Below are 12,752 nucleotides of genomic sequence, written 5' to 3'. Positions count from 1 at the left end.
TCACGGGATAAAGTTTAGAAACCAAGTAAGTATTTTAAAACCATGGCTACTAATAGACTTTAGGGAAAAAAAATGCAAGTCTGAGAGCTTTCAATCTTTTCGGGTAATATCTACACATATTCAGCCTTTACAATCAAATAATACTCCTTTTGATGTGTTTGTAAAAATGACAGAAATACCAATCATATTCAATCTTTTAAAAAAGTGGATAATGTACTTGATTTATTTCACAATAACTTTAAACTTCTGAAAGTAATGGACAAAGAAAAGAGGCACATTCTAGTGGAGTTGTAAACTATTTTAATTTTTACTCAAAATATGAGATGTCACCATTAGCCCTTGTCTTACATTTGAAAAATGGAGACCACTGTTCAGGAAAAGATGAGAAAAAAAAGTGATCCTACTTTAAGCTTGACTTCCAGGAAAAAATCCAGTAAGGCAGGTAAAAACTTCAGACATGTTCCCAATGACGCTAACCATATTAATTTTCATATGACTATTTTGTAAAATATAAATATCCCTACTTATTAGAAAGTTTACTAAAAATTAATTTTTTGCCTAAATAACATTTCTTGCTTTAAAGGAAGGTTCTCCAATAGTGCCACCTATTAAAAAACTGCCCTGCAGTATTCATTATTTCAATTATAATTTATTTGGATTTAGAGAATAAATACCACTTCCTCTTACTCCTGGCAAACTCTTCTATCTCCAACAAATGTAAGTCATTAGTATTTTACAATAAAGACAACTACAGTGCATTACTGTCCTGTGAGGGAGTGACTCAACTATGGGCCTTAGTACAACAAGTTAAAACAATAATGCCACCTGAAATATAGGGGAGGAGAAAGAAATGGTGGTAATAAAGCTTAGCTCCATAACTTCTGGTAGAAAAACTCACCAAACCTACTATAATTTGGAAGAAGTTGATGAAAAGTGCTGTCTTTGACATGAACTATTTATAAACTAGTGTCATCTGACTTAAGAAAATTGCCAAATTTGTAGCTGAGCATTATGTAGACATAAAAATAGAGGACTTTGTCATTTTCAAAGGTAGAGGGAGAAGACCACAGTTTTATTTAAAAAAAAAAAAGGGAAAAAGAAAAAAAGACTAAATGGAATGTGAACTGGCCAACTGCAAATGTACAGTATAGGTATCCATGCCCTTGTCTCCAAATGGTCATATACCACACACAGTTCCAGTTGACTCTGACAAAGCTGAAGACATTATAACATTACATAAAAACAGACAAGACAAACAAAGAATAACAAAACAAATAACAACAAAAATACCCTGCGGCAATGAATTTCATTCGTACCAAAAACAGTTAGGAGCCCTAAGGAATTTCCCGAGTGCAAATGGCATGGCTACCTGGCCCATGCACACGCTCTTCAGTGCAGTGTAGGATCCTCTGAGCAGCCACTGCCAGACAGGTCAGGTATAGTGAATGCGCCCTGTGGCTGGTCCACTGACACCACAATGAGAAAGGCCAGTGCTATCACTCACACAGATTGGCTGGCTATTATTCTGGGGAAATCCATAGACACTGGGCTTTTTCGTAACAAGCAGTCTCTCCTTGACAAACTCTGATCCTTAGTGAGTTAGAATGAATCTGAGGCCACCTCCCTGGACGATAGAACATGTATTAACTTCTTGCCTCTTTCTTTAAAATGTCAGTGCTGTTAGTTACTGAAATTGATCCCCCTCTGAACTCGTTTCCTTTTCTTTTCCCTAAGATAGACCCTATGTAAACCTAAAAACACATGGTAATTAATATACAGGCCTTCTCAAAGTGCAAAATACATTACAGTTTCATAGGCTTCATTTACACATAGCATTTTATACAATACAGTACAGTTTGAGATTTCTGCTCATAAATTAACCTACTTACACAACTGCTTTCCAAGAGTTGGCTACCTAAAGTAACCCAAAGACTTCTTACAGTTAATAGAATTGAATTTTACAAGTTTCAGACCAAAATAAAATTAATCTTACACTTAATCACATATGTACATATTTCAAAATGCTCCTTAAATGGTTACATAGAGATAGACAAATTTCTTAAATATTGACAAATTGGTCTACAGATAGCAAACTCAGGAATTACAGTTTGGTTTCTGGCTTACACTCACTGTATATCATGTTAAAAAAATAATCTGTGGAACTATTCATTTTATTTCTTTCTGCAACATCTGTTCAGCCTGCAACTCTTTCGGAAGGGTTCTTGATCTCTGGAGAACCACACTAAGTTCTTCAATGACTTTTGATGGCAGCTTATGATCAGGGTCTAAAGTAGGTTTGCTATTCCGGTCCTCAGTCTTCCTTAAAGTCTTTGGACCTTTGTAGCCTTTTGCTTGCCCATGTGGGCCCTCAGCTTCTGTGTCCTCCAAGCAGTTGAAACTTCGATGCTTTCTGGTACGATTTCGAAGTTTTTCATCCTTGTGCTCCAAGCACTGGGCTACAATGGAAGCTCTGTCTTTTAAGCTGGGGTCCATGGGGTCATGCTTTTCACTAAGTCGAAGCCTTTCAAGCTCTGCTTTTGCACTCTAAAAATAGAATAAAATAAAATAAAATAAATAGAATGTCTCACAGGAAATCAAGATTGCAGACAACTGATATTTACAAAATATATTCCACACAACAGTGGAGGCTTCCTATTCAAGAGATCATTTCATTTCTAAGTTCACTTTGATGTAAGCAGCAGTCATGTCTGAAATTATGTACTGGTCTTAGAACTAAAAAATAAGAAATTCATTTTAGCACACCGCCTCAAAGACGTATTTTGGGCTAGTTACTCAAATTCATTCTTTTCCAACTTGTTTAGCTCACTTCTGCTTGGATGTGCCATCTGCATCCAAGTACCAGGAGCAGGGTGGTCTCCTTGGCTCTGAACTACAGTGTCCTCCTTCAGAGCGGCAATCCATCTCAGCATATCAAAAAACCCAAGAAGCAGTGTAGCACAGAAATCAGTCTAACCTTGTTTTCCTGCTTTACTATCCTCCAAATATTTAACCTTTTCCCCATATGATGCTTGTTGGGGTCTCCAGGTAAATTTAAAAACACTGGGTTACGCAGGTGTACGCATTAACAACCACTTCTGTGAACTGAAGGGCAGGCGGGCCCTAGAAGCACATTGCAATGGGACATCTCTGGTGGACCCAAAGTGGACTCCAAAAGTTAGAGTGCAGGATCTCTATTGGCTGGCAATATGTGGCATAGGGAACTTGCCTCATATACTCAAGGGGATCATAACTTAGTCAAGTATAAGAGGAATATATATATATATATATATATATATAAAATATTGCAGCGATTTTTCTTATTATCTTTTAGCTATCCCCAAGCAAACACTTTCTTAGATATGGAACTTAAGGGCCAAGTATCAATAAATATGATGCTGAAAATCTAAGTATCATAGAAATATTAATATTAACCTTAATGAGTTATAATTGTGTATGAAGGTAGGGACATGTGGTGAAAGGGATCTAATTAAGAGTCAGAGAATGGGAAAGTAAGAGAGAACAGAAGACCATGAGTGTTTTCATGACTCATATAGTTTGAGTTGGGGCCTGCATGTTGCACATTGTGGGGAAAGAAAGCCACAAGGAAGTTTGCATGATTTGAATGAAAATGTATTTTAGCCGGGCTGGTGGCGCATGCCTTTAATCCCAGCACTAGGGAGGCAGAGGCAGGCGGATCTCTGTGAGTTCAAGGCCATCCTGGTCTACATAGTGAGTTCCAGGACAGCTGGGGCTACAGGGAGACCCTGTCTCAAAAAGACCAAAAAACAACAACAAAAAAAAGAAAATGTATTTTAAGTTGGTTTGCTTTGATACCCTTTAAAAAAACTATGTGTTTTTCAACATTAGGACATATTTAAAATGTCTTTTCCAAATTTGTTGAATAACATTTATTAAGTTTGTAATGTTTGGTTTATTGTAACAACTCATATATTTTCTAGCAATTAAAATTTCATAGAATTATTCTAAGAACCTTTAATAATTTCTTCACAGCTTCCGCTCAGCAGTTTTTCATCTTAAAACACATTAATATCATGCTGAAAATTATGGTTTAGGGGTTAGGAAATAAACTGTTGTAGGTTTAATTATCTAGAGCTGATACTGGTTAATGTATTTTGATCCTAAATGTTTATCCTTTCTTTATTCCTCATCTGGTCCTAAGGCAGTGTCAGGAGAGGGCGAGGTCACCGGAGGGCATATGGAGACCCTACATGGCTTCATTGGATCAACCTGTGTTTCCTTGGCTTCAGTTCCTGTTAGAAATGACTCAGCATTTTAAGATTCTAGGTGAGTTAAGGAACACAGCTCTGGAGAGTAGAAAAAGCCCCAGAGAGCCGAAAGTCTGTAGGTGCAGAACGGACAGAGGAGCACTTATAATTTCTTGGGGATTTAATCTTTCCTCAGATTATAACAATGCTGGAAGACAGAGTAGGCCAGCATTCAACTACATGCAAGTACAGGATAAAAAACATGTTTATGACCTTATCATTAGATTGCCTTTAGCCTTGCAGAAGTTATTTTGTTTCGAAAGATTCTAACAGCCTAGTCTCAAATTTAAGGAAAAGGATGTATGATATAACCTTTACATTTTTTTAAAAATTTATTTACTTTTATTTTATGTGTATGAGTGTTTTGCCTGCATGTATGTAAGTGTACCCATATTGCACAACATCCATGGTGGCCAGAAGAGGTGTATAGGATTCCCCAGAACTGGAGTTACTGATGGTTATTAGCTACCATGTGGATGCTGTCCTCTTCAAGAGCAGTCAGTGCTTTTAATCTCTGAGGCATCTGTCCAGCCCCATGATAGAACTTTTAAAACAGTTTTTTTTTTCTTTTCCTTTGAGAGACTCAATGAACTCAGTGAAGGTATTGAGACATGTATCTTCCTAAAGTGGCTAATGATTTCTGAGAGTAAACAGCCCATGCTTTTTCCTGAGAGATGGTATTACATGCCAAGATGGACACTGCTTATGTTCCCCCACTCCATAAGGTGGTCAAGAAAACAATCAGTAGTTTTCATGAAAAGTTCCAAATAGTCTGCATGAATACTCAGGTCATTCTGTGGTTCCTATAAGTAAAGCACCTCACTGGTTTCCAAACCACTGGTTCTTGACTGTGACGCTAGAAAATCTCCCATGGTCCAGACATCCTTTATTCCATATTCACTTTAAATGTGTTCTAAGTAGTTATATAAAAATGATTTGAGGCTCATGTTGCCACCAGAATTTCTTTATCAGGATGTAAATTTGCTTGGCTACTTATCAGGCATGCAGCCCTGGAGGGGTCAGTTGTATGAACAAGCGGCACAGGGTCACTGGTATGTTCTCCTCATGTAGGTTATTAGTTTGCTTTTCAAAATGACTACCAGTATGTTTCAAAGAGAATGAGGTAATTAATGCACTCAGTCACCTTAAGACATACGAAAATAAGTAGTGTAAGTTACTATGAGAACAAGAGAATCTTAACTGACCTCAATATTCTTCCGGGCTTGGTTTGCATTTCTCTCGTGTTGGATGGGAATCAGAGGCAAACCACCAATTTTGGGATTTTTGGTTATTGAACGTTTCCGTTCTTTTCCAGCTGGAGGCCATATATCGTTCTCGTGCTGTGGAAACACAATTGTGTACTGTTGGTGTGTGATTTCATTATGTGGTATGCCACATTAGTCACTTGGCTCCCCTATACAATCAAGCCAAATAATCTGCTTTCCATGAGAATGCCATTTGTAATCACTTCGACATTGACTCTGACAGGGACATGGCTCCAAGACACGGAACTCTTAAGTGAATGGAGCTTTGCGGTCTCAGTTCAATTTCTAACTTTCAAACACATGCCTTCTGTACTTCTTATCAAACCAAATAGGGAGAAACACTGAAGGAAACTAGCAAAACTCTTTTAAGGGAAAAATAATATACCTGTCTACATTTTCTAGACCCTGTGATCAAAGAATTATGCATTTATTTGCTCCCTACACCAAAGGTGATTTTAATGTGAAAATAATTTGATCTTATATATCTCAAATCTACCTAGGGCAAGGCTATCCAAAAAACAAAAAATTAGTCTTACTTCATGACCTTTTGAAAAATTTTACTTTTTCATCCAATTGAGTTTCTAAGAAATGTTACCTTCACACACACACACACACATTTACACTGAAAATCATTGTATAACAGAGTGCGGAACATTTGTTCTCAAATTATTGACCCTGCATTCCAGCCCATTACAGATATGACTGGAGAAAAGTTAATTTTGCAACAGGGGATAAATGCCCAGAGATAAAAAATGTAAGCTCTTGAGTGATTAATCCCTGAGAAAAGTCTTTACAGAATTTTTTCTACTCCTCAGAGTAGATTAACTTTTCAGAAGTTGGGAAAATCAAATTGATTTTCAGACAATAGTCTATAAATAAGAACAGAATATCAAGTACAATATGAGAAGTTTACAGATATTTGATGAAATAAAAGCTATTTGGTAAACTACATATGCTGAAAACCTACTCTATTTTCCTTAAATTTTAAGACATATCAACAAATTCTTCTTATGTTGCAGTATTTTTACATATCATTTTACAGTAAAGAATTTACTTCTACAAATTTCTACTGTGTATCTATTATATTGTAATTGCTAATTTATATTGAGGGGCATACTTTGTAATTATCAATATACATGCATCAATTAATATAAATGCATCAATTAATGTAATGCTCACTTAGTAAAAGTTCAATTATTGAAGCGATAATTGTGGATAATGTACACCCCTGAATTTGACTGAAGAATCTGCCTCAATTCAGAAAAGCTATAATGGTAGATTATATAATAGTTCAATCACAGAAAAACTTACAACTTCACAATGCTATTTTTATGGCCTGGTCCTAAACATGGATAAAATACCATCTATGTTCTATAACTGGAATGTCCCCAACAAATAAAGCTGACAGAAAGTGGGCCAAGAAAGAACTAGGCAATTTTGTGAACTAAGCTCTCAAACTACTGAGGTGCCATGGATATGCTATAATATATCGGGCGGGGGTGAGGGGGGGAACAGAAGTCTCCAGGTCTATTTAAATGTTCTCATTTAACATTTATAGCTATTGGTAACTGATTCCAAAGTCATACAAGTGGCTGCCTAGCTGAGAATGGAACTCTCATTGCCATAACCAACCACCATAACCTAAACCTCCAATTTTGCTTCTCATTATCTAGCCTTGGCCTCCCTCTCTCTCCTGCTCTCTTCCTTTCTTGCTGTGAACCCTCTTTGAATCCTCTAATAGATTTTCCCATACCATACTTCCCATACCATACCCATACTTCGAAGGCTTCCCCCCTATTTCTTTTGTAGCATGGCTTCGATTCCATAGCAAACACTTCCTTGTGATCATCGTCAAGACCTATGTCTTCTCCCTCCACTATAGTTCTCTTTGCAGACCCCTGACTTAGTTCAGTGAAATTCCACTATTTCAATGGGCACTTCCTCACTGATGAAAGAAAAATATGCATCATTCTATAGATTGCTCTCACTGCACATTTACTCTCCACCTTCAAGGGAGCAGTAAACAGCACCGCTCACAACTGTCTCCTCATTATTTGCATATTATTTCTCACTTTTCCTCCATCCTGACACTTCCAATCGCCTTTCCTGTCTCATAATTGGTGAACTCAGTGATTTTACTTACAAAATCATTACTAATCACTTAAGTATAAAATTTTCCCACCATGAGATATACCAATTTCCCTGCACCCAGAGCCATATAAATGAGCTTTCCCTTTCCTTTCTTTCTTTCTTTCTTTTTTTTTTGGGGGGGGGGAAATCAGCATTTGTTCTGATTGCAAGTAACCTTTATCACCATTCTGTAATTGTGCAGTAGGCCAGGATACACAGTCAGTAATTTAAGAACAAATGTGCCACACTCTCTGATGTTTAAAGACTTCAGCAAAGATGCACTGTGCATTTGATCACATAGCTTCCTCATGTCTGCCTAGGGCTTGCTAATGGTTTAATCATCTCTTTCCTCCTCTGTCTTCCAATTGCTGGACTGTCTCTATAAGCATGTATATATATTTATATCATCTTATCTTAAAGACAAATTGAAACCATCAGGTCAACTACTGTCTCCACAGAAAATTACCTGATCATATCTTCTGCACTGATCACCTGGATTTCCTCCTGTCATTCCTTCTTACATATCCCTTTTTAATAAACCCTAAAATGTCCCAGGGTTTATTAAACAGCTCCCATTCCTGGTCTCATTTCTTCCCCATCTTAATTATCCCATCTGGTCCTACAGCCTTCAATACAATCCAAATGCTGACAGCTCCCAACTTTTGCCTGAATTAAAAACACAAATCCGATTCCTCTCCATCCTCAACACTATCAACGTACTCCACACACACCCTGTCCCCTGCTAGCCTTGGACTCAGGCCACTCCAATTCCTCTTCATCTGATCCCTGGACTAGCTTCCTAACCCAGACTAGCTAAATCCCCTAGCATAGAATCTTAAATCCCTCCTCAGGTGCTCCCCACCCCCATCTTCCACTAGCTCTTGACCTGCCTGACAGATGGGCCCACCTAGGACTCTGGTTAAGTCAGATCCTACCCACAGCATCTCTATTCCATTCCTCTACAGCCTCAACACTTCCAACTTACTCCACCCCCATCCTGTCCCCTGATAGCCTTAGACTGAGGCTCACTCCAATTTCTCTGCCTCTGATCCCTGGACTACCCTCCTAACCCAGATTAGTTAAATCCCCTAGATTCTACTGGCTCCTGATCTGTCTGACATAGCCCAGCCCACCTACTACCCTGACCAGCCTACCTACTACTACCCAGACCAGTCTCCTATATTGAAAGAACACACCAATTTATTTTTCATACCTGAGCAAAAAGCAACCAAGCTACATAAATAGTATAAACAGAACCAAAATTCAATTAAAGAAAGGCAGTACAAAAGTTCCTACTGGACACACCACCACCAAAGAATATCCATATGCCCAAAGCACAGTGCACAAACATGAAAAACCAAGAGAATATGTCCCTAATAAATTCCACTAGTCCTACAGCAGCGCACTATAATGAGAACTATGCTGAGGAATCCTAGGATGCAGAATTTAGAGAACAATCATAAATATGATCAAAGAACTTAAAGAAAATACAAACAACTCAAAGAACTCAAAAAGAAAAGGCATAAAACTGTGATGAAAGCTCAAGAATATACAAATATGCAGCTAATGAGATATTAAAAAATGTAGGACTTGAAAAATGAATTCACAAAGAGATAGAAATATTCAAGAAAACCCAAACCAAAATGAACATGGAACTGAAGAACTCAATAAGTAAATGGGAAACAACAGGAGAAAGTCTCACAAGCTCAGTGAATGAAATGGAAATCAGAATATCAAGACTGGATGACAAAGTTGAAGATCTGGACTCCTTAAGCTAAGACTATGTAAAATTACACACACACACACACACACACACACACACACACACAAATAGAATATGCAGGAAATGTGGGACAACATAAAAAGACTAAATCTACACAACATTGGCATACAGGTAGGGAAAGAATCTCAGGTCAATGGCACTCACCAAATCATCAACAGGATTATAGAAGAAAGTCCCTAAATTAAGGAAATACTTACCTATAGAGTTAAGAGAAACACATAGAAAATCAATTGAACATGACCAGAACAGAAACTCCCCATGGCATATCATAGTAAAAACATTAAATGTATAGAACAAAGAGAGGGTACTGAAAGCTGCTAGAGCAAAACAAAAAGTTATATATAAAAGAAAACCCATCAGAAATACAGTTGACTTTTCCATGAAAACTATGAAAGCCAGAAGAGCCTGGACCAAAGTAGTCCCAGTTCTAAATGACCACGGATGCCAACCTTAAATACTTTATCCAGCAAAACTATCTAACGTAATCAAAGGGGGAACAGAAAATTTTCCATGACATGAACAGACTGAAGGAATTCATGTTCACCAAACTAGCCTTACAGAGAACACCTGAAGCAATACAAAGGACCAAAGACAGGAATAAGTCAACTCAAGCAGTTACAGGAAGAAAACAAACAAAAAAGTAAAATAACAGAAACAAGGAATATGGCCACAAACACAAGGAAGTTAAAATGACAGTATCCAATACACATGTTTCAATGATAACAGTAAATATCAATGGCCTCAATTCCCCTATCAAAAGACGTAGGCTAACTGAATGGATCAAGAAAGAAAACCCATCTTTTTGTTGTCCTCAAGAAACTCATCTCACTTTCAAGGATAGACACTAACTTAAGGTGAAAGGATGGAAAAAAATATTCCAAGCAAATGGCTCTAAGAAGCAAGCAGGTGTTACAATTCTAATATTTGAAAATATAGACTTCAAACTAAAATTAATCAGAATACGTAAAGAGGGTCACTTCAGTCTAATCAAAGAAACAACTGATAAGAAGATTACGATCATGAATACAGATTCACCAATCTCTGGTGCACCCAATTTCATAAAAACAGTATTCCAGGCCTACCTATAAAACACAGATTAACCCCAACTCAGTAATACTAGGTGACATCAATACACCCTATCTTCAATAGATAGGTCAACTGAACAAAGAAGAAACAGAGAGACGTCTCAATTAAATGATATCTTACATGAAATGGATCGAACAGACATCTACAGAATATTCCACCCAAACACCAAAGAATATACTTTCTCCTCAGCAGTTCATGCAAATTTCTCTAAAACTGACCGCATTCCGGGACACAAAACAAATCTTAATATAAAAGAAATTGAAGTAAGTCCATGCAATTTATCAGACCACAATGGAATAAAGCTTTAATCAACAGCAAAAGAAGCTCTAGTAACTACTTGAACTCGTGGAGATTAAACAATACACTCCTGAATGATAAATGGGTCAGAGAAGAATTAAGAACGTAATAAAAGTATTCTTGGAATGAAATGAAAATGATAATACAATACAACACAACAAAACCTCTGGGGCACTTTAAAAACAGTACTAAGAATGAAGTTTAGACCTCTTAGTGCTTACATTAAAAAAACAGAAACAGCACATGTAAATGACTTAACACTACAATTCAAGAATCTGGAAAGGCAAGTCTCTGGTAAAACAACAACAACAACAACAACAAACCCAACGCAAACCTAGTAGGTGAGAAGAAATAACAAAAACCAGAGCAGATTAATGAAATAGAAACAAAGAAAACAACAAAAAAAACAAAACCACCGCACACATAGTGGGTGAGAAAAAATAAAAAAAAACAGAGCAGATTAATGAAATAGAAAAAAAGAAAAAAACACACACACACACACACACACACACACACACACACACCCAAAATCAATCAATCTAAAAGCTGGTTCTTTGTAAAGTTAAACAAGATAGACAGACCCTTAACCAGTTAACCAAAAAAAGAAAGTACAAATCCGAATGAACAAAATCAGAGACAAAAGTGGAAACATCACAACAGACACCCCAAAACTCCAGAACACTGTAATGGAATACTTTAACTATCTATACTCCATTAAATTAGAAAATCTAACAGAAATGGATGAATTTCTAAAGTCATGGACATCATCAAAGTTAAACCAAGAAGAGATCAACAGCTTACACAGACCCATTACAAATAAGGAAATTGAAACAGTAATACAAAACCTCCTAACTGAAAAAAAAGCCCAGGCCTAGATGGATTCACGGCAGAATTCGACCAGACATCAAAAGAAGATCTACAATCAATATTGCTTAAATTATTCAAAAAGACAGAAACAGAGGGAGAACTCCTAAACTCCTTCTATGAAGCCAGTAATACCCTAATACCCAAACCAGGTAGACAACCAAAAAAGAAAACTATAGGCCCATATCCTTAATGAACACAGATGCAAAGATACTAAACAAAATACCTGTGAACTGCATACAGACACACATCAAAAACATCATTCACCATGATCAGGTCTGCTTTATTTCAAAGATGCAGGGATGGTTCAATATATGTAAACTAATAAATGTAGTAAAACATATAAATGAACTTAAAGACAAAAACCACATAGTCATCTCAATAGATGCAGAAAAGCCTAATAACAAAATTCAACACGCATTCATGTTAAAAGTCCTAGAAGTAATTGGTCTTGAGGGAACCTACCTCAACATAATTAAGCCTATCTTCAATGACCCACAGTGAACATCATTCTAAATGAAGAAAAAGTGGAAGCATTTCCATTAAAATCAGGAGCCAGACAGGGCTGTCCACTATCTCCACTCCTTTTCAATATAGTGCTGCAAACTCTTGCAAGGACAATATGACAAGAGAGGAAAATTAAAGGCAAAGAAAAGGTCAAATTATTACTAGTTGCAGACGATATGATATTATATCTAAAGAGATCTCAAAAATTCCACCAGAAAAGTGTTAGAAATGATTAATACTTTCAGTAAAATGGCAAATTACAAAAATCAGTAGCCTTTCTATGTATCAATAACATGGAATCAGAAAAAGCATTCAAGGAAACCCTTCCATTGACAATAACCTCAAAAAAATATTTAGGAATAAATTTAACCAAAGACATTAAAGATCTCTACAATGAAAATTTTAAATATTTAAAGAAAGAGAGAGAGGAAGACACTAGGAGATGGAAAGACCTACCATGCTTATGAATTGGTAGAATTAACATTGTGAAAATGACAATCTTACCAAAAGCAATCTATAGATTTAATGCAATGC

The 12,752-nt window shown here is 36.7% G+C and overlaps 1 protein-coding gene across 4 annotated transcripts in view; it reads right to left on the bottom strand.

The window, feature by feature from the left end:
• Positions 1-210: 210 nt before the first annotated feature.
• Positions 211-12,752, bottom strand: part of Arap2 (ArfGAP with RhoGAP domain, ankyrin repeat and PH domain 2) — a 208,321-nt gene continuing 195,779 nt past the window's right edge. For all 4 annotated transcript variants that reach the window (XM_008850516.3, XM_017802566.2, XM_008850513.3 and 1 more), the window contains 2 exons: positions 5,492-5,626; positions 211-2,544 (listed from right to left, as the gene is read on the bottom strand). In XM_008850516.3, coding sequence (XP_008848738.1) covers positions 2,167-2,544; positions 5,492-5,626 — 513 coding nt within the window. In that variant the 3' untranslated portion in view covers positions 211-2,166. The remainder of the gene's footprint in view (positions 2,545-5,491; positions 5,627-12,752) is intronic.

This window comes from Nannospalax galili, unplaced genomic scaffold (genome assembly GCF_000622305.1).
Source record: "Nannospalax galili isolate Female #2095 unplaced genomic scaffold, S.galili_v1.0 scaffold65, whole genome shotgun sequence".
Lineage (NCBI taxonomy): Eukaryota > Metazoa > Chordata > Mammalia > Rodentia > Spalacidae > Nannospalax > Nannospalax galili.
The sequence above is the reverse complement of the archived record's forward strand: the minus strand, read 5'-3'. Positions and strand labels throughout refer to the sequence as shown.